The sequence below is a fragment of the Bombina bombina genome, chromosome 1, assembly GCF_027579735.1.
Source record: "Bombina bombina isolate aBomBom1 chromosome 1, aBomBom1.pri, whole genome shotgun sequence".
Taxonomy (NCBI): domain Eukaryota; kingdom Metazoa; phylum Chordata; class Amphibia; order Anura; family Bombinatoridae; genus Bombina; species Bombina bombina.
Window position 1 is genome coordinate 94,661,442 of NC_069499.1, and position 23,201 is coordinate 94,684,642.

At 37.1% G+C, this 23,201-nt stretch overlaps 1 protein-coding gene across 1 annotated transcript in view; it reads left to right on the forward strand.

The window, feature by feature from the left end:
• Positions 1–23,201, forward strand: part of PRIMA1 (proline rich membrane anchor 1) — a 162,214-nt gene that overhangs the window by 35,093 nt on the left and 103,920 nt on the right. The window contains exon 3 of the mRNA XM_053710015.1: positions 19,461–19,608. Within this exon, the coding sequence (XP_053565990.1) occupies positions 19,461–19,608 (148 nt within the window). The remainder of the gene's footprint in view (positions 1–19,460; positions 19,609–23,201) is intronic.

A 23,201-nucleotide genomic window follows, 5' to 3' on the forward strand; every position in this document is an offset into this window, starting at 1 on the left:
GTGTTACTTATGACAATTTTGAGAGGGGCCTGGAACCTAACTCCCTCACTTCCCATTGACTTACATTATAAGCTGGGTTTCAATTTACAACCATTCCTTCTGGAACTGAACCCCGGCGTAAACTGAGGGCTACCTTTATAAGGTTGGTGCAATAAAAATTTATCTGATAACGTAAAAGCTATTTGTGGGATCATTGTATATAACGAAAAGCTCAACATTTGAGTTGATTTAATGTTGTTGATCCCAAACTGAAATCTGTAGTGTGAGCCAATAGATCGGTTTTTATATATCTATTTTAAGTGAAAACTTTTCTATAACTAATAAATAAAATGATCTCTTTTGAGGATTACGATTATAAAAGAGTGCTGTAGTCCCTTACTTTCCATAGGATAAATTTATTATGATTTGCCCTACTTTCTAAAGGTTCTAGTTAAAAAATGTTGAATGTATAATTGTTTGCACCAATCTACAGTGCTAATAATAATTATGTCTGTGCAATCTAATATTATATAGCCAAAAGATGTTTCCATATGATTCAATATAAACATGTATAATATGTGTTGGTTTCTCACTAAAAATGGCTACAGTACGGGTTAAATGTGTGCAATATCTAGAAACTCCAAAACAGCTCAGTAATCATGTCCACACGCCATTTGTTAATTCGGCCCCACTATAAATATCTGGCCTGAGTTGAGAAACACTGCTTTACGTAATCCTGGTGCAGACCATGGAACATACACAGAAGATGATGGTACATATGCACCTTGTATATGCTTAGGTGGTATGCAAGCATGTGCATGACATATCTCCTCCTTACCTTTTGAGATTTCCCACTAGAAACAAACCATTATAGCTGAATTTCAAGTTAACGGGATGGCAAATATTAAAATCATCTTCACTGCATGAAAACAATGCAGACAATGCTTGCAAAATGTATAAGTATGCAAAAGGTTTTGATAACCTTTTCTTAGGTAAAAACAAATAAATTATAATAATAATTATCCCCCATTCTACTTCCTCAATAGTCTTTTTTTTAATAAACTGTCAGCTGGAAGTACAGCCAATCAGAATCTATACCACTATCCCCTACTGAAGCTATGCAGAACACCCTGCTTTGTCACTGCTGCAGGTGCTTTGTCATATACCTCTAGATGTAAGAATATAGTTCTACTTTGAGATTCTTGATAAAGAAAAGTTTTTAGACAACCTTTGAAGGAGTTAATACAACTAAATGCAAATTTTAATCTACTGGACAAACACTCTACTTGCATGGTTTCTATTCAGTTCCAACATATATTGGGTAACATACACTTCGGGCAGGGACAAAACTACAGGGGGTGCAGAGGTCGCATTTTCGTCTGGGCCCCCCAAGGGTGGGGGCCCAGCTTAAAAAATTTTTTGAAAAAATGTTGACCTGCCACTTCCTGCACTGATATCATGTGAGTGTGACATGATGCTTCACTAGTGTCTCTGACTACAGGGGTTAGTCTTTCTGTTTTACCGATTGGTGTTTATGTGTGTGTGTATATGTGTGTGCGCATATGACTGTGTGTGTATTTATGCATGTATCTGTGTGTGTATGTTTGTGGAACCAGCAAATTACAGACCTTGTTACTACAGCATGGGGGGAGGGGGTAAACAGTGTCACTATACAGTACCACTATATACAGTATGAGGGGGCTGGACTATGTCACAGACTAGTGTGGTCACTTTATAAAGTACTGGGGCGGGTAGGGTCAGGCCAGCCATCTCACCGGCAGATTACAGACTGTGTCACTGACTCACTATATACAGTACTGGTGGGTTAAACAGTGTCACTATATACAGTAATAGGGGGTCAGACCATCTCACAGACTGTGGGCACAGGTTACCTCCTTTTGCAGACATGTAATCTGATTCACATGTTAAAAAAAAAAAAAAAAAAAGATATGTATCAAATTCGCTTTTTTTGGGGGGGCCTTCTTAGATTCTTGCATCTAGGCCCTGTGGTTTCTAGTTACGCCTCTGACTTCAGGCTAGATTTATCAATTTGCAGGGAGACAAGGATCACATGTTGTGAACCTGTCCGCATTTCATTGTGGATTGCAGGGTGCATTTGTTCCCCATATTTCACATTGCAGGAGCAGGGCTTGTTAATCACCCTGGTCGAAAGAGTCCTGGGTGATTTCCATTCGTTAACTCTAAGTTGGCCAATACAGTTTTGGAAGCAGTAGCGGTTTAAACCACTGCTTCATAAATATCAGTTGCCGGGTCAAATGAGGGTGCCACCAACCAAGAGGAGCATGTACCTCTTGATAAATAAACCCCCTTTGTATGGTTTGGTGTTTCACACATTATGTTGGTCTAAAGAAGGGGTATGGTTTATCGTGAAACGTCACCTAATAATTTAGTTGTTTGTGATACTGTAATAAAATGTTTTATTTTTTGGGGCATTTTTCAAAGCCCAGTGAGTCTTTATGTTTTTACATAGTGTAGGAGTTCTTATATACAGCATAATGGTGGTTAACTGGCTTCCAGCTAGATTACGAATTAATGCGCACTATAGGGAAATTAACAAACGCAACAAAACTTGCGTTATTTAACCCTCTATAGCACAGCCATTCCAAGTTTTCAAACAGCCGGCTTGCGCATGCGATATGGTGGTTTTAAGCTCCATACCGAACACAATGTAAGCGCTTTTTTGACCTGCTCGTGCATGCTTTCCCCATAGACATCAATAGGGAGAGAGGGTCAGAAAAAAGTCTAACACCTGCGATCCCGAAAAGAAAAGCTCCGTAACACAGCCCCATTGATGTCTATGGGGGGGAAAAACTAACGTTTAAACCTAACACCCTAACATAAACCCCGAGTCTAAACACCCCTAATCTGCCGCCACGGACATCTCTGGCACTTACATAATGCGATTAACCCCTAATCTGCCTCCCCCGATATCACCACCACCTAAATAAAACTATTAACCCCTAATCTGCCGCTCCCGATATCGCCGCCACTATACTAAAGTTATTAACCCCTATTCCCCTGCACTCCAACATCAACCACACTATAATAAATCTATTAACCCCTATTCTGCCACTCCCCGACATCGCCGCCACTAAATAAAGTTATTAACCCCTAAACCTCTGTGGCCTCCCACTTCACTACCACTAAATAAACCTATTAACCCCTTAACCTCCAGCCCCCCCACATCACAACAACCTAAATTAAACTATATTTACCCCTAAACCTAACCCTAACCTAACCCTAATGTAACCCTAACACCCGCTAACTTTAACATCTTTAAAATATAGCTAAATTAAACTTACAATCATTAACTAAATAATTCCTATTTCAAACTAAATACCTACCTGTGAAATAAAACATAAGCTTGCTACAATATAACTAATAGTTATATTGTAGCTAGCTTAGGTTTTATTTTTATTTCACAGGTAAGTTTGTATTTATTTTAACTAGGTAGAATAGTTACTAAAAAGTTATTAACGAATTACTAACTACCTAGCTAAAATAAATACAAATTTACCTGTAAAATAAAACCTAACCTAAGATACACTAACACCTAACACTGCACTACAATTAAATAACTTACCTAAATTAAATAATTAAAGTAGACTAGTTAGTAAATAGTTATTAACTATTTACTAACTGCCTAGTTAAAATAAATGCAACTTACCTGTGAAATAAAACCTAAGCTACCTTACACTAAAACCTAACATTACAAAAAAATAACAAAAAAACAACCATTACAAAAAAATAAAAAACACTAAAATTACAAAAAAAATAAAATAAATAACATTACAAAAAATAACAAATGAAATGATACAAAATAGTAAAAATTATTCCTATTCTAATACCCTTTTAAAAAATAAAAAAACACCCCAAAATAAAAAAGCCTAATCTAAAATAAACTACCAAGGGCCCTTAAAAGGACCTTTTGTAGGGCATTGCCCTAAAGTTAACAGCTCTTTTGCTACAAAACAAACACCCCCTAAAAGTATTAAAAAAAAACACCCCCCAAACCCACAAAATAAAGATAATGTAAAACCAAATCTACCCATTGCCCTGAAAAGGGCATTTGTATGGGCATTGCCCTTAAAATGGCGTTTAGCTCTTTTTCCTGACCTTAAAAGGGCATTCAGCTCTTTTATGAAATGCCCAAGCCCTCTAAAAATAAAAACCCACCCCAAAACTAAAAAAATACATTACACAAAATAACAAATTATCAAAAATAATAAAAAGTATTCCTATTCTAATACCCATTTAAAAAAACAAAACATCCCAAAATAAAAAAACTAATCTAGAATAAACTACCAATAGCCATTAAAAGGGCCTTTTGTAGGGCATTGCCCTAAGTTAGACAGCTCTTTTACCTGAAAAAAATACAAAGACCCAATAACATTACAAATCCCCCCAACCCACAAAATAAAAAAAAAACCTATCTAAAAAAACCTAAGCTAACCATTGCCCTGAAAAGGGCATTTGTATGGGCATTTAGCTCTTTTGCTTTGCCCTGAAAAGGGCATTTAGCTCTTTTATGAAACCCCAAACCATAAACTAAAAAAAAAAAAAAAAACACCCAAAAAACCCTTAAAAAAACCTATCACTAACCCCCGAAGATCAACTTACAGTTTTTGAAGTCCCGCTTGAACGATCTTCACCCAGGCGGTGAAGTCCTCATTCAGGCGGCATCTTCTATATTCATCCAGATGGTATCTTTTCTGGCGGTGCGGAGCGGGTCCATCCTGAAGACATCCGGCGCAGAGCATCCTCTACATACGGTCGCCGCCGTATACTGAATCTTCAATGCAAGGTACGCGATTCAAGACAGCGACCCTTGCATTCCTATTGGCTGATTTGATTTTGAAAATTAAATTCAGCCAATAGGATAAGAGCTTTTAATGTGTATTTTAGTTTTATTTAATTGGTAGTTAGTTTAAAGTGAATGTCAACTCAACCATACCCGTTTACGCCATATGTTAAATCAAAACAATTTAGGGGGACTTTCATTCATTGTTTTTGCAGGTCTTAAAATTGAAAGTTGAAAAAAAAAAAAAAAACCTTAAAAAAACCTATCACTAACCCCCGAAGATCAACTTACAGTTTTTGAAGTCCCGCTTGAACGATCTTCACCCAGGTGGTGAAGTCCTCATTCAGGCGGCATCTTCTATATTCATCCAGACGGTATCTTTTCTGGCGGTGCGGAGCGGGTCCATCCTGAAGACATCCGGCGCAGAGCATCCTCTACATACGGTCGCCGCTGTATACTGAATCTTCAATGCAAGTTACGCGATTCAAGACAGCGACCCTTGCATTCCTATTGGCTGATTTGATTTTGAAAATTCAATTCAGCCAATAGGATAAGAGCTTTTAATGTGTATTTTAGTTTTATTTAATTGGTAGTTAGTTTAAAGTGAATGTCAACTCAACCATACCCGTTTACGCCATATGTTAAATCAAAACAATTTAGGGGGACTTTCATTCATTGTTCTTGCAGGTCTTAAAATTGAAAGTTGAAAAAAACCTTATAATATTGTTTTTTTCGAGCTTCCTCCACCCGCCATTTAGTCCCTTGACATCAATGATTTCCAATAGTTTCCCCCCCCCCCCCCGGGGCGTTCAACCCCTTTTTTTCCCCAACGTCAAGCACTTCTTCTGTGCATGCGTTACATGAGAATTTCCTTTTTCTGAAGCAATGCGCGTCCACGAGACACGCATGCTTTATAGATACAAGATAGGCTCCTTGTGTACAGATACTGTCAGCTCTGCCTGCCGGGGTAACTGTGCCTGGGATTCTTACACAATAGGCTCCCTCTCTGTCATGGGGAATATACAGAAGTGCTGCGTTCACTCGGGAAATATAGCGGTAATGTAGCCCACATGGTGGCTTTCACTGATTGGCTGGAAATGGGCTGATTGGCTGAAACGCATGCGCAGATTGTGTACATCGGTTTTGAACGCAGGCGCATAGTAAGGGCTCCACGGTTGCACGCTTCAGAGATTAACAAGGAAGTGCCGGATGGGAGGAGTTCCATCTCAAACTGGAGCTAAGTTATTTTTTCAAATAGATAAAAAATATATATATAAACCATTTCTAAAGTTAGCGGTTTGAATATCGAAGTGTTAAAGTAGTGTTAGGAGGCTTCAGGAGTTGAAAACTTGACATTCCCTTTAATATTAGTTACATAGTTATATTAGTTTAATTGTTAGTTTAAACTTAGTTTTTTTTAAATTTGACAGGTACGTTTTAATTTAAGATAGGGAAAATGTAATTTTAATATAAAGTTAGGGGGGCATTAGGTTTAGGGTTTACTAGTTTAAATTAGTTTATTGCGATGTGGGGGCTTGCGGTTTAGGGGTTAATAGTTTTAATTTAGTATATTTCGTTGTGGGGGGCTTGCGGTTTAGGGGTTAATAGTTTTAATTTGGTATATTTTGTTGTGGGGGGCTTGCGGTTTAGGGGTTAATAGGTTTATTATAGTGGCGGCGGTGTAGAGCTTAATAACTTTAGTATAATGGGGGCGATGTGGGCGGACAGCAGATTAGGGGTTAATTATATTTAAATAGTGTTTGTGATGCGGGAGGGCAGCAGTTTAGGGGTTAATAACTTTATTATAGTGGCGACGATGTTGGGGAGCGGCGGAATAGGGGTTAATAAAATAGTGGTGGCAATGTCGGGAGCGGCAGATTAGGGGTTAATACGTTTAATATAGTGTTTGTAATGCGAGAGGGCCTCGGTTTAGGGGTTAATATGTAGTTTATGGGTGTTTAGTGAACTTTGTAGCAGTTTAGTTATGAGTTTTATGTAACAGTTCTGTTGCGTAAAACTTATAACTACTGCTCTCAGATTGGTAAACGGATCTTGTCAGTATAGGCTGCAACGCAAGCTTTTTAGCCTCACCGCAAAACTCGTAATGGCAGCGCTATGGAAGTCCCATGAAAAAAACGTCATTTTTACGTGTGCGAGACTGACCTTGCGTTACAGGCTAAAAGGCTTGCGGTACAGTTATAGCGACAAGACTTGTAATGGCTGCGGTGCCGTTTTAACGCTGAAATTACCATTTTTTTTAGAGTTAAAACAAGAACGCACAACTCGTAATCTAGGTGTTCTTTTGGTAAGGGTGTATGGTGCAGTACTTTTTTCATAGAAATTCAAAATTTGTAAGCAATGCGGCCTTAAAGGGACAGTCTAGTCAAAATTAAACTTTCCTGATTCAGATAGGATATGCAATTTTAAACAACTTTCAAATTTACTTTTATCATCAAATGTATGAATTATTAATGAGTCAGCACTGATTGGCTAAAATGCAAGTCTGTCAAAAGAACTGAGATAAGGGGGCTGCCTGCAGAGGCTTAGATACAAGGTAATCACAGAGGTAAAATGTGTATAGTAATATAACAGTGTTGGTTATGCAAAATGGTTAATAAAGGGATTATCTATGTTTTTAAATAGTAAAAAAAATTCAAGTAGACTGTCCCTTTAAAATGTTTTTAAACTTTAAATGTATTATATTTAACAAGTCTGCAATATTATTAGCAATACAATTATTTTGAAATATTAACCTTACAAAAATCTTGTGTTTTCTAACATCACAATATTTGAAAACTACAATAAATAAGCATTAGGTTTTTTTCATATCTAATTACACCACAAAGATGGCATAACTTGGTTACTTTTAAAAAGTATTAAGAATAAGATAGAGGGCAAAGCTGTGAATTTTACACATGTTAAAAACTTAAAACTACTGAACCAATTCAGTTTGAAAATCAACACTCACCATTTTGTTGCAAGAACTTTCTCCCCAGGCCAGTGAGTCGAGGAAGTTTACATTTTTTTTAAATAACTTTATTAACATGTCATTCCTTACATTGCAGTTCCCATAGGTCTCTTTTCTGTGAAATTTATTCTCACTCTCACTTATTAATTTTTATTTTGTTCATTCTAAATACTTTAAAACATATTTTTGATTGGCAAATTATATGGAAGGTGTAACAGTTGGTAACTGAACCATAAACTTTGTGCTCTTTGTGAATAACTGTGGAAAAAGTATCCTAAAATGTTTAAGCACAAAAATAATTAACAAATATTTACCTTTCCCACAAAAGAATTATTAACCCCTTCAGGACGGACCCATCCATCCAAGTTCAAATCGCAAACAAAAACAAAGGAAAATGAAGCACATGATCGTCACTGCGATAATGTGCTTAAATTTAAACAACGCTTATTGGCTCCTCAGGGAACTGCCTGCATTGGTAGGCACGTCCCCTAGCTGAACCGCAGTTTGTTTTCAGAATGGAGCAGAATGCCACAAAAGTTTGTTCTATGCCATCCTAAAGGTGTTTATAAAGGGACATTAAACACTAAATAAATGCTAGCTAGAATGATGCATTCAAATAAAAATTAATCGGAGAATAACAAGAAGATGTATTTTTTTTAAAGTTTTATTAGTTGTTTAATTATTGACAAAATAAGTGTACAGTTTTAGTGTCTATAAAACAATAAGAACTGCCATGTTGTAACTTAGGTTACCTTCTCTGCTGTGGCCAATTAGGGACAGTTATAAATTGGTCACTAGAGTATGCAGCCAATGGCTGTGTGGAATATAACACTGTTCTGCACTTACATTTCCAACAGCAACTGAAAAGCTCACAATTTCAGAATGGAATTACAGGAAAAGGGGACAAGATAAATAATAAAAGTATATTGCAAAGTTTTTTTTTATTTATACAATTTATCATTTTATATTACCATCTCAAAGTGTTTAATGTCCCTTTAAGCCCAGCACTTTTAGGATGCCATGGAACGTCCTAACAGCGTAAAGTGTTTAATGAGTAAATATCAAAACAAGAGCAGCAGTACGAATAAAAAGAGACTATTTTCAGAAGTTTGTCTGAGAGAGGCGACAAGTTCCTTGTAGCTGATACAGGTAATCAGCCCTGCTTATTGAGGTTGCCACCAAGCAGTGATGTGCAGTCATAGGAGGCGGGTGAGGCACTGCCGCACCTGCCATTTGGGGCATTTTTAATTTAAAAAACAATAAAAGAAAAATGAAACTTTTTTTTCCCATTTTTTTTTCTTTTCTCTATATTGCGCAATAGAGAGAGGCAGCATAGGGGTCAGCGTTGTTTGACTCCCTGCACAGTGCGCATGTGCAAACCAAAGATGTACAGAAAATAAACGGAAAAAAACAGCTATTTATGTAGCTATCAGCCAATTTTACTTCAGTATTTCCATAGATTATCAAGTCACAGCTCAGCAGGTGCTGTCGAGACCTAGATTATTTTTTAAAACAAATAATAAAAAAATTAAAAAAAATCTTTGGGGCCTGCCTACTTGTTTGACGGTCTGTACTATATTTGGGGGTTAAAGATAAACTAATAATCCAATTAATATACAGTCATGGAATATTATAAAGGGCTGGTGGGGGTTCACATTAGGGAAGACCAACAAAATCAAAAGGTTGTAGAAGTAAATATTACTATTAATCTTATAATCAGCTCTAACAATAAACATATATATATATGTATATATATATATATATATATATATATATATACATGTGTGTGTTTTCCGGGTGTATCATAGCCAGTGCCTCACCAGCTTTACCGCACGTCACTGCCACCAAGGGGCCGATTTATCAAAGTCTGGAGGACATGATACGCTATAGCGTATCATGTCTGCCAGACATTGCAGAATGCATACGCTGTCTGCATTTAACATTGCACAAGCAGTTCTAGTGAACTGCTTGTGCAATGTCGCTCCCTGCAGATTTGCGGCCGCTTGCAGGGGGTGTCAATCAACCCGAGACAGCGGACCAGTTAAGGAGCAGCGGTCTTAAGACCGCTGCTTTATAACTGCTGTTTCAGGCGAGCTTGAAGGCTCGCGCGGAAACAGGGGCATCAGGGGCCATTCGGGCCTTGATAAATCGGCCCCCAAGGCTTTATTTTACTTACATGGCCAGTATTTAACCCTTTCACTGCTAAGCCTTTTTTTCACCACAGCGCTGAGCCAATTTTGAGCTTTTTTTCCTACCTACATTTAAGCCCTATTGTAGGTCCAATTTCAGTAAGGTGTTTTGTTTTTTTCCAACAGGCCCAGCAGATTCACAATATGCCAATTTTTATATTTATATTCATGGCATGTGAGATAGCTGCAGTAAGCACTGTAAAAATTAGGTATAATTTTTGCATAGATTTTAGTAAATAATATTGAAAATGGCCCTGTGTCCACTGCTGTTACTGTGATCTCCTGACTAAATTGTCATCAAGGGTAGCTACATGTGAAATAGGGGCCCATACAGGCTTTTGGGGGTTATAATATAGATTAGAGAGGCCCCATTGTGCAGTATAGAAATAAAAGCTTTTTTTTATCTTGCAGGGTGATTACTGTTACCACAGTGATCACCTGACTATACAAACATATAGCTCGTCATTCACAGCGAAGGGGTTAAATACAGGACAATTAAATACAGTAGAATTGCATAATCAACAAAACATAGTAATAAGAACACTGCAATATCACCTAGTCTGAATTAATAACAGATTTTTTTTCTGACTAATTGCAGTTACTTCCATTTTCAGCAATTATCTAATCACAAACAAATTTATATGGCTGCTTTGTTTATGATATTATATATCAGAGCTGGGTCTGGCCCGGGCCGCGGGTAGTTCTAGGCCATAACATTTGAGGGTGCAAACCATTGGCCAGAACGCTAAATCCCAAGATTGCAGAAGGTGCTGGTGGGGAAAATGTTCTGTAGCACCCCATTTCTTTCTTTCCTTTCCTTTTCTTTCTTTTTTTCTTTCTTTTCTTTACCATCCATATTAAGAGCAAGGGTTGCCAGGTGTCCAGTATTTAACCGAACAGTCCAGTAAAATCTGTACAAAAAACTAAAAAATAATAACAAATAATATATACCCTCTGGTGCAAGGGGATCTACCAATGATAAATATTAAATAAACAAAAGACAAGTAGAGGTATCCCTTATCCAGCACATGCTCATGCAATTCCAGTCTAATAATCAGTAGGGTGGTCAACAAGAGAGACACCAACCATTTAAACAATTTCACAGGTTTATTAGTATCAAAACCACTCTCAAAAAAGAAAGATGTTTAAAATATCAATTAGTACACCATAAAATAAAATTGGTAGCACCTTAAAGTGTCTTCTAACCATGATAGTAGATCCCCTACTATTTATAATGAAAGTAGATAGAAAAAAGTCCCTAGAGTTCATCACAAGGGAACCAAATCCATATTTTGACTTTGTAGGCTAATCACATTCCCTTATTGCACCTTTTTTTCTGAACTCAAAATATAGGGAAACAATTTTGCAGAAAAATCAATATTTTGAAATCCTCTCATTGCTGCAGTTTTGTTTTGGAAAAATAGAATGAGGATTAGACCAAAGTAACTAAGTGATCTTCTTAAAGCTTTTTTTATAGACTCCTACTTTTATGAGATGCAATATGTCAGCATATGGCATTATGAACAAAGGGCATAATAAGGTGGCAAATGGGACAAAAGGGTACTGGGGTATCTAAGTGAAAGCTGCCTAGGGACCTAAGCAAATACAAACGAAAGACACTATAGCTGTCTCTTATAAATTAATTACTATTTGACTGCTCTACCCAGTCTCTCCCCTCCTATAACTCCTCCTGGGAAGAAAAATTAGATCTCTTTCTGTGGATCAATGGGAAAAGATATTTATCTCCAATGCAAAATCCTCTCTCTCAGCAGCATCCACTATAAAGATGAACATAAAGTTGCCTACTTGCCTTAAATTCAATATACCTTGTAACGGCAGGGGTCGACAAACCCAGGAGCCTGGGATCCACTGGCTCCTAGAATTTTACCCCTGGCTCCTAACTTTTTGGGTTATTCTCCATATATCTATATACAAATCCAACTGTCTGGCTCCTAAAAATATGCCTGGCTCCTAAATATTTTTACTGGCTCCTAATTTTTGAACATATTTGTCAAGCACTAATGTAACCCTTTTGCTGCTAAGCCTTTTTCACTACCCCGTACTAATGTAAGTAAGGTTGCCAGCTTTCTTTCCCACACATTCTGGACAATCAGCCATTCAAATTTAGCAGACACTCAGGGAATTTAAAAAAACTGGACATTTAAGTGTTCAGTATTTTTGTGAAGATTTTACTGGACAGCCTTCTAAAATACTGGATTGTCCAGTTGAATACTGTACACCTGACAAGGACTATAGCCAATAAATATATGTGACATGCCTCTCTTGCTTATGTGTTTTATTCCTGGAATTATGTTTTTACTCTCCGCTGTGCCTGAAAATCATTTAAAATTTGGTCAGATTATTTTAATTTTTTATGTGGTACCTTCTGAGAAATTGCTAGAAACAAATCTATATCAATATGGTGAGTTAGCCAGAAGGGGTGGATGGAACACTGGCACAGTGGAGCCTTGCGGAAACTTAATTGCTCATGTATATTTTTGTTAAAATTGACCACTGTTGCTACTGTAATAACTTTACTAAATTGTTATCAAAGGTGTACAAATTTGAAAGAGGGGCCCATACAGTCTTTTGGGGGTGTAATAAAAACTAGAGGGCCCCCTTTGTGTCAGGGAAGAAATAAAGGCATAGTTTTAAAGATACCACACAAGTTGGAAGATAATGGATCCTGTGGTGATCTTCACTGAAGGTTTATGTTGGCCAAATCATGAAATCAAGAAAATTAGTTAAGTTATTAGAATATATATAACATTTACAAGTTCAGTATTTAAAGAGGATGATGTAGTATGATGAAGCAAAGATCATCTTGAGAATAATATGCAGATGTATTTTTTTTTAAAACTATTTTAGTTGTTTAAATAACAAATATAAAACACATGTAAAATGTTAGTGCCCATAAAGAAATGGGAGCTGCCCTGCAATTACTGTGTGATATATAGCAAATATCGAGTCCGTACTTACACTTCTAACAGAAATTGAAAAGCCCATGATTTATAAAAAATAGAGGACTAAATAAATAATGAAAGTATATTGTTAAGCTTTTTATTACACATTATTTAACATTTTAACTTACAATCTCCAAGTGTTTAATTGACCTTTAAAAAAGCACTAGTATTTCTTGTATATATAATATTTAGTTTGTAATAGTAATAGTAATAATATTTTGTAATAATTAACGAGTAAATATCAATACAAGAGCAGCAGCAGTAATAATTTTCTTATCAATATTTTCTAAACTTATCATAGCTCAAAATAAAATGGCCCAAATCTTACCCAATTTTAAAGGGACACTGAGCCCAAATTTGTTCTATCGTGATTCAGATAGAGCTTGCAATTTTAAGCAACTTTCTAATTTACTCCTATTATCAAATTATTTTCATTCTCTTGGTATCTTTATTCGAAATGCAAGAATGTAAGTTTAGATGCCGGCCCATTTTTGGTGAACACACTGTATTGTTCTTGCTGATTGGTGGGTAAATTCATCTACAAATAAATAAGTGCTTTCCATAGTACTGAACCAAAAAATAGCTTAGATGCCTTCTTGTTCAAATAAAGAAAGCAAGCGAACGAAGAAAAATTGATAATAGGAGTAAATTAGAAAGTTGTTTAAAATTGCATGCTCTATCTAAATCGCGAAAGAAAAAATGTGGGTTCAGTGTCCCTTTAAAAGTGCTAAATTGTGCAAACTGGGAATCATATGTATTTTATTACATTTGTTGATACAATTTACACATATTTTTTTAATCTCTTTTAAGAGACATTCTAATGTGTCCCTTGCATTACCGTCCCTTGAAAACTATGGGTGTGTTTACCTTTGTGGCCAATAACCATTAAAATGGCTTTAAAAAAAAGATAACATCCAACAGTTTACAAAGCTGTCCCATCTTTGTTTAGTACTTGTCACAGTATGACAGTGAAAGGTTGTTTCAACTTCAGTGGGAGCCAACTGCCTTGATCCCAGATTCTTAGCCTGTATCATTGTTCCATATCACCAAGGTAGGACACACAGCTTTAGAAAGTGTACGCAGTCATTTTATTTTGTACTTATACTTGTTGCTCTAACTGGCAATAGATATTTAGCGCAGGATGTTTAGTATGCTGCCCTCTAAAACCTTTTACCTTCCTTGCACCTGCATGTCAGTTTCGCTCATAATTGAGTGACCTACAGACTGCAGAAGACAGCGTTGGTGCTGAGTCGGAGCTTCTCAGCTGATAATGTAAATCTTAAAGGGACATTCCAGCCAATATTGAAATCCACATGAATGCATTTCAGATTTGAATAGAAGCATTTTTGTAATATACATGTAGTAGCAAAAATGCTTCTAATAAAAGCTATAGCTGTTTCAAAAGTGTATTTAAGTATGCACCGTGCACCAGCATTTTAAATACAGCACTTGCTCATAGAGCATAAGGTGCTTGTACCATCTTGTAATGACTCAATTTGTTAATTGCTGACATGATACAAGCCCCACTGGTGCTCTGAGCAACTGCAGTATTTTAAATGCTGTTACACTGAGAATATCTTACTATGCATCACATGCACGTGCAGAGAAAAAATGTTAACACAAAAACAGTGATAACTTTTTACTAGAATATATATATATATATATATATATATATGTATTTTGCAAATATGTTTCAACGGGGTCTATTTAACAAGGGCAGAATGGCCCCTGTTCCTCTTGTTTCCGTGCGAGCCTTCAGGCTCGCTGGAAACAGGAGTTAAGAAGCAGCCGTCTTAAGACTGCTGCTCCTTAACTCATACGCCGCCTCTGAGCAGCTGTTTCAATCAGTCAATAGGATGTGAGCTCAATCCTATTGGCTGATTGGAACAGCCAATAAGATGAGAGCTGCTCAAATCCTATTGGCTGATTGGAACAGCCAATAGGATTTTAGCGGCTCTAATTCTATTGGCTGATTGGAACCTTTCAGCCAATAGGAATGCAAGGGACACCATCTTGGATGACATCACTTGTATTCAAGTTCCAGTTTACGGTGGCGACCGTATTGAAGAGGAGCTCCGCGCCAGATGGATGAAGATAGAAGAGGCCGCCTGGATGAAGACTTTGCCGGCTGGATGAAGATGGAAGAGGCCGCCTGGATGATGACTTCGCTGGCTAGATGAAGATGAATGTCCCGACTTGGATAACTGTAAGTGGATCGTCGGGGGTTAGTGTTAGGTTTATTTAAGGGTTTTTCTGGGTGGGTTTTATTTTTAGAGTAGGGTCTGGGCATGTAAAAGTGCTAAATGCCCTTTTAAGGGCAATGCCCATACAAATGCCCTTTTCAGGGCAATGGAGAGCTCAGGTTTTTTATATAGGCTTTTTATTTGGGGGGGTTGGTTGGTTGGTTGGGTGGTGGGTGTTTTTTATTTGGGGGGGCTTTTTTATTTTGATAAGGCTATTAGATTAGGTGTAATTCGTTTTTATTTTTTGATACTGTGTTGTTGTTTTTTCGTAATTTAGGGTTTTTTATTTTTTGTAACTTATTGTTTTTTTTTTTTTATAATTTAGTAATTTTTAATAGTAGATTTAAATAATTTGAGTAGGGTTAGTTTTTTTAATAGGTAATATAGTTAATGTAATTGGTAGTTTAATGTAATTTTAGTATAATAGTTAGGGTAGGTTAATTAATAGTTTAAAATTAATTTCTTTTACTTCTACAGGTAAGTTTTAATTTATTATAAGATAGGGATGTTGTAATTTTACTGTAAAGTTAGTGGGTTGTTAGGTTTAGGTGTTAATAGCTTAATTTAGTTTATGGCAATGTAGGGGGCTGGCGGTTTAGAGGTTAATAGGTTTAGTTAATGGTAGTGATGTGGGATGCCAGAGGTTTAGGGGTTAATACATTTATTTAGGTGGTGGCGGGGTCCAGGAGCGGCAGGTTAGGGTTTAATAACTTTATTTGGTTGCGGTGGGGTCTGGGAGCGGCGGGATAAGGGTTCATAACTTTATTTAGTTGCGGTGGGGTCCGGGAGCGGCAGATTAGGGGTGTTTAGACTCAGGGCTTATTTTAGGGTGTTAGGTGTAAACATTACTGGTTTTCAACCATAGAAATCAATGGGATATCTGGCAGCATTGAACATAAGCTTTCGCTGCTTTCAGACTCCCATTGATTCCTATGGCATCCGCAGTCCTCCAGGGTGATTGAAAACCAGGTACGCTGGGCTGGAATAGCCGCGAGCGTACCGGTTAACTATTTGATAACTTTGAAAAAGTGTCAAATAGTGCCAAATGTGTATTCGGAACATCTGTAATGACGTAAGCATCGATCTATGTTGGATTGAGATCGGCGGATGTTTCGTCACAGATTTCAACTTTTGCCGGTCTGTAGGCTTTGATAACTAGGAGCTCACCACAATTACGCTGCGGAATTCCAGCGTATTTGCGGTTGACGGCTTCATAAATATCCCCCAAATAATAGGAAAACCATATTTTACACTGATATGATATGTTTTCTTGACATCTCATAACATAGTACTTAAAGGGACAGTAAACACCAGAATTTTTATTGTTTTAAAAGGTAGATAATCCCTTTATTACCCATTCCCCAATTCTGCATAACCAACACATTTATAATAATATACTTTTTACCTCTGTGATTACCTTGTATCTATGCCTCTGCAAACTGCCCCCATATTTCAGTTCTTTTGACAGACATGCATTTTTAGCCAATCAGTGCTTGCTCTTAGGAGCTTCACGTGCCAGAGCTCAATGTTATCTATATGAAACACATGAACTAACGCCCTCTAGTGGTGAAAAACTGTCAAAATGCTTTCCGATTAGAGGCAGTCTTCAAGGTCTAAGAAATTAGCACATGAACCTCCTATATTTAGCTTTCAACTAAGAATACCAAGAGAACAAAGCAAAATTGGTAACAAAAGTAAATTAGAAAGTTGTTTAAAATTACATGCCCTATTTAAATCATGAAAGATTTTTTTTTACTTTACTGTCCCTTTAAAACATATTGGCCAAGATTACAACTGGAACAAAAAAATACTAGTGCTATTGTGTGTTAACGTCACTCAATCTTAATCAATAGCACTTTATGCTAAAGCAATAGTCTAAAATACGCTAATATCTGCGTGCATGTTCTAAATCCCTCACATAATAAACTTCCATGCAGAAAATTCACATCAGAAATTGCTTTAGAGCTAAGCCAATGGTGCGCTAAATTGAGGGTGTGCTAAAATGATGGAGGGCAAGTATTGGAGCTCTTTATTTAGTTCAGTACTATAATATTATTATTAATGGTTTACTTCAAGTCTATACAACAACAAGTTTTATAGCTATATTTTGGATTACGCCCCAAAAGCAGTACTTTAACTCACCCCCTCTAATATGAGCGCAATGACTGCGCAAATCCATTTCAGCCACATTAAGAATTCAGAATTATATATCTAAGATATTGTTTAAAACCACAATGAAATTTATATATTCTAAACATAGGCATCTGATATTTATATGTTTATGCACGACTATTGCAGCTTAGTCGATCACAGGTACATTTTCTTCTAGATTTTTGTAAAAACTATCAAGCTGCTGAATGTTAATTGCAAATCCAAATGAGGTAGGGTTACAGTTAACATCTTTGTATTTGTATAATGGAATTATTAAGATAGTGAAAAATGGAAGCTGATATTAACATATGGTCACAGTTAACATCAGCAATGTAAGCTGTCCCTGAGTGCTTGAGTCCTGCTAAAATCTTAATTAAAGATGCAAAACATTCTAGATACAAACGAGGTTGATAGCTACATTTGTATACCTCTCCTAGGGCTAGATCAGTGTTTCTCAACCGCAGTCCTCAAGTACCCCCAACAGGCCAGGTTTTCATTATAGGGGAACTGGAGCACAAGTTAAATAATAAGCGGATCAGTAACCATTGTTACTAACCTGCTCTCACCCATCAGCTGATTATTTCACCTGTGTTCTAGTTTAGCTATAATGAAAACCTGGCCTGTTAGGGGTACTTGAGGACTGTGGTTGAGAAACACTGGAAGAGATTACGAGTGGCACGCTAACTGTTGCGCGCGAGCAAAAAAGGGTTTGTTGCAGCTCTTTGTGTGCTTAGGAAGTCGCGCATGTTACAAGTTGAATGTAAACGTGTTCTGTTGAGTGCAATTGAATTTAACGTGCGTCAGGATAGCACGACTTCAGAGCTCAGGTTGACTGTTATGCTCGAATAAAAAGTTGCACAAAATTATATTTAAAAGTACAGTCATAATAACAGTTTAAAAAAAAAAAATTGCATAAAAAAGTTATAAGGGCTCAGATATGAAGTCTCAGGTGTTAGAAAAAAAAGTGTCTGCAAAGGGCTTTAACATAGGAGATACATACACACACGTCTAAATGTGTATATATATATATGTATGTTTATATGTGTGTACATATGTATTTATATGTGTATATATGTATTTACATATACTGTATACACCTAAAAACACATAAATATATATGTATACATACACACACATATATATGTATATATATATGCATATATAAAGAGTAGATTAAAACATGAAACATCATATTTATGCAATATTCATATTTAATACAGTGTTTGTGTATTTACTGTAAATATTTCAAGTTCCAATTTTCTTCACATAAGGAAATATGTATTTATATTTGTATATATCTATACCAATATATAATCATATATATATATATATATATTGCCAAAAAACATCACATATATATATATATATATATATATATATATATATATATATATATATATATATAAATATGTATTTCTGAATAAATAATACTTATTCTGCTATGTGAAGAACATATGTGAAATATTAATATTTCATGTCGGTTTAGCGTATTTTAGAAAATGCTATTGGGTTTGCCCGCAATTAAGGGATTTTTTCCCACTTTATTGAAGTCTATGGGGCCGATGTATCAAGCCCCGTATGGCCCCTAACAACAGGAATTAATAAGCAACTTGTCCGCCACCTCTGAGGCAGCAGACAGCAATCAGCCTGATCAGATACGATCAGATTGATTGACACCCCCTGCTAGCTGCCGATTGGCCACAAATCTGCAGGTGATGGCATTGCACAAGCATTTCTTGTGAAATGCTTGTGCAAAAATAAATGGCGACAGTGTATGCTGTCGGCATTTAGCAATGAGCGGCGGACATGATCGCTACAGCAGATCATGTCCATTTGCACATTGATAATTTGGCAACTTTGGCTTTTTGCACGTGTCTTGTTAGCACTTGTAATACACGCACTACCCAACGCATTCCAAAACTCTCCGTCTAACAAAGTTAAAACGCGAGCGGGAGCGCAAACTACTGCTCAACTTGTAATCTAGCCCTTAATTGGCTAAAATGCTGTGTCCAGCTTAATACCTGCAATAGGTTGCACTGAATTTAACCCGTAATGAACTAGACTATTTTATTTTTGCAATTGAATTTTTCCATTAGCATTTAATAAAATGTGATATCCACAATTAAATATATTTTGTTCTTCTAGATTGCTCAGGCTGAACTCCAGAAAACATGCTCCAGAACCACAAGTGAAAATGTGCCCAGTGGATGCCAACATGTGTGTCAGTGTCGACCTCCTCCTCTACTTCCTCCTCCACCACCGCCTCCTCCTCCTCCAAGGCTTCCACAACTCCGTGAGTACATACTTTATTTACTAGACAGTATTTTGTTATCTGTAGAAATGTGAAACAATGTTCCAAATTTACTAGAGATTGTTCTGTTATCGGCAGATGTGTGAAACAATGTTCTAGATGTAATAGAGAATATTCTGTTATCTCCAGAAGTGTGAAACAATGTTCCAAATTTACTAGAGAATGTTCTGTTATCTGCAGAAGTATGAAATTTTTTTCTAGATTTACTAGAGAATGTTCTGTTATCACCAGAAGTGGGAAACTATTTTCTAGATTTACTAGAGAATGTTCTGTTATCTGCAGAAGTGGGAAACTATTTTCTAGATTTACTAGAGAATGTTCTGTTATCTGCAGAAGTGGGAAACAAGTTTATAGATTTACTAGAGAATTTTATGTTATCTGCAGAAGTGGGAAACAAGTTTCTAGATTTACTAGAGAATGTTCTGTTATCTGCAGAAGTGGGAAACAAGTTTCTAGATTTACTAGAGAATGTTCTGTTATCTGCAGAAGTGGGAAACAATGGTCTAGATTTACTAGAGAATGTTCTGTTATCTGCAGGAGTGGGAAACAAGTTTCTAGATTTACTAGAGAATGTTCTGTTATCTGCAGAAGTGGGAAACAATGGTCTAGATTTACTAGACAACGTTCTGTTTTCTGCAGAAGTGGGAAACTGGGGGGTAGTTATCAAGCCGTCAACCTCAAATACGCTGGAATTCCGCAGCGTATTTGTGGCGAGGCTGATTCGCCTTAGTTATCAAAGGCTCGAGACCGGCAAAAGTAGAATTTTGTGACGTAAGCTTCGATTCGCCGGACTCAGTCCGACACAGATCGATTCTTACGTCACTCCAGATGTTCCGCACACAAGTGCGGCACATTCTCACAACTTTTGCTAGTTATCAAATGACTAGCAGGTACGCTCGGCACTTTTACGGCCCAGCGTACCTGGTTTTCAATCCACCGCCCCTGGAGGCGGCGGATCCCATAGGAGTCAATGGGAGTCTGACCATAGCGAAAGTACAAGTTTGCTGCTGACAGACATCCCATTGATTTCTATGGGAGATGTCTACACCTAACACCCTAACATGTACCCCGAGTCTAAACACCACTAATCTGTCCCCCCTACAACGCCGCAACTAAATAAAGTTATTACCCCCTAAACCGCCGCTCCTGGAGCCCACCGCAAGCTACTCTATACATAATAACCCCTAAACCGCCTCTCCCGGAGCCCACCGCAACTATTATAAATGTATTAACCCCTAAACCGCCGCTCCCTGAACCCGCCGCAACCTATATTAAATGTATTAACCCCTATCCTGCCCCCCCTACACCGTCGCCACCTATAATAAATTTATTAACCCCTAATCTGCCCCCCCTACACCGTCGCCACCTATAATAAATTTATTAACCCCTAATCTGCCCCCCCTACACCGTCGCCACCTATAATAAATTTATTAACCCCTAATCTGCCCCCCCTACACTGTCGCCACCTATAATAAATGTATTAACCCCTAATCTGCCCCCCCTACACCGTCGCCACCTATAATAAATTTATTAACCCCTATCCTGCCCCCCACTACGCCGCCGCCACTGTAAAAAATTATTAACCCCTAAAACTAAGTCTAACCCTAACCCTAACGCCCCCTAACTTAAATATTAATTAAATAAATCTAAATAATATTTTTATTATTAACTAAATTAATCCTATCTAAAACTAAATACTTACCTTTAAAATAAACCCTAATATAGCTACAATATAAATAATAATTATATTCTAGCTATCTTAGGATTTATTTTTATTTTACAGGCATCTTTCAATTTATTTTAACTAGGTACAATAGCTATTAAATAGTTATTAACTATTTAATAGCTTACCTAGCTAAAATAAACTGAAATTTACCTGTAAAATAAATCCTAACCTAAGTTATAATTACACCTAACACTACACTATACTTTAATAAATTATTCCTATTTAAAACTAAATACTTACCTGTAAAATAAACCCTAATATAGCTACAATATAAATAATAATTATATTGTAGCTATCTTAGGATTTATATTTATTTTACAGGTAACTTTTTATTTATTTTAGCTAGTTAGAATAGTTATTAAATAGTTATTAACTATTTAATAACTACCTAGCTAAAAGAAATACAAAATTACCTGTAAAATAAATCCTAACCTAAGTTACAATTAAACCTAATACTACACTATCATTAAATTAATTAAATAAACTACCTACAAATAACTACAATTAAATACAATTACATAAACTAACTAAAGTACAAAAAATAAAAAAAGCTAAGTTACAAAAAATAAAAAAATAAGTTACAAACATTTTACAAATATTACAACAATTTTAAGCTACTTACAACTAATCTAAGCCCCCTAATAAAATAACAAAACCCCCCAAAATAAAAAAATGCCCTACCCTATTCTAAATTAAATAAAGTTCAAAGCTCTTTTACCTTACCAGCCCTTAAAAGGGCCTTTTGTGGGGGCATGCCCCAAAGTTCAGCTCTTTTGCCTGTAAAAGAAAAATACAACCCCCCCCAACATTAAAACCCACCACCCACATACCCCTAATCTAACCCAAACCCCCCTTAAAATAACCTAACACTAATCCCCTGAAGATCATCCTACCTTTAGTTGTCTTCACTCAGCCGAGCCACCGATGGAACTGAAGAGGACATCCGGACCGGCAGAACTTATCCTCCAAGGGGCGCTGAAGAAATCTTCCATCCGATGAAGTGATCCTCCAAGCGGCGCTGAAGAAATCTTCCATCCAGGCGAGGTCATCTTCCAAGAGGCGCTGAAGAAGTCTTCTATCCGGGCGAGGTCATCGTCGAAGCCGGGTCTTGAATCTTCATCCCGCCGACGCGGAACATCCTCCTTTCCCGACGAACTACTGACGAATGAAGGCTCCTTTAAGGGACGTCATCCAAGATGGCGTCCCTTCAATTCCGATTGGCTGATAGGATTCTATCAGCCAATCGGAATTAAGGTAGGAAAAATCTGATTGGCTGATGGAATCAGCCAATCAGATTCAAGTTCAATCCGATTGGCTGATCCAATCAGCCAATCAGATTGAGCTCGCATTCTATTGGCTGTTCTGATCAGAATTGAAGGGACGCCATCTTGGATTACATCCCTTAAAGGAGCCTTCATTCGTCGGTAGTTCGTCGGGAAAGGAGGATGTTCCGCGTCGGCGGGATGAAGATTCAAGACCCGGCTTCGACGATGACCTCGCCCGGATAGAAGACTTCTTCAGCGCCTCTTGGAAGATGACCTCGCCCGGATGGAAGATTTCTTCAGCGCCGCTTGGAGGATCACTTCATCGGATGGAAGATTTCTTCATCGCCCCTTGGAGGATAACTTCTGCCGGTCCGGATGTCCTCTTCAGTTCCATCGGTGGCTCGGCTGAGTGAAGACAACTAAAGGTAGGATGATCTTCAGGGGATTAGTGTTAGGTTATTTTAAGGGGGGTTTGGGTTAGATTAGGGGTATGTGGGTGGTGGGTTTTAATGGGGTTTTAATGGGCTGGTAAGGTAAAAGAGCTTTGAACTTTATTTAATTTAGAATAGGGTAGGGCATTTTTT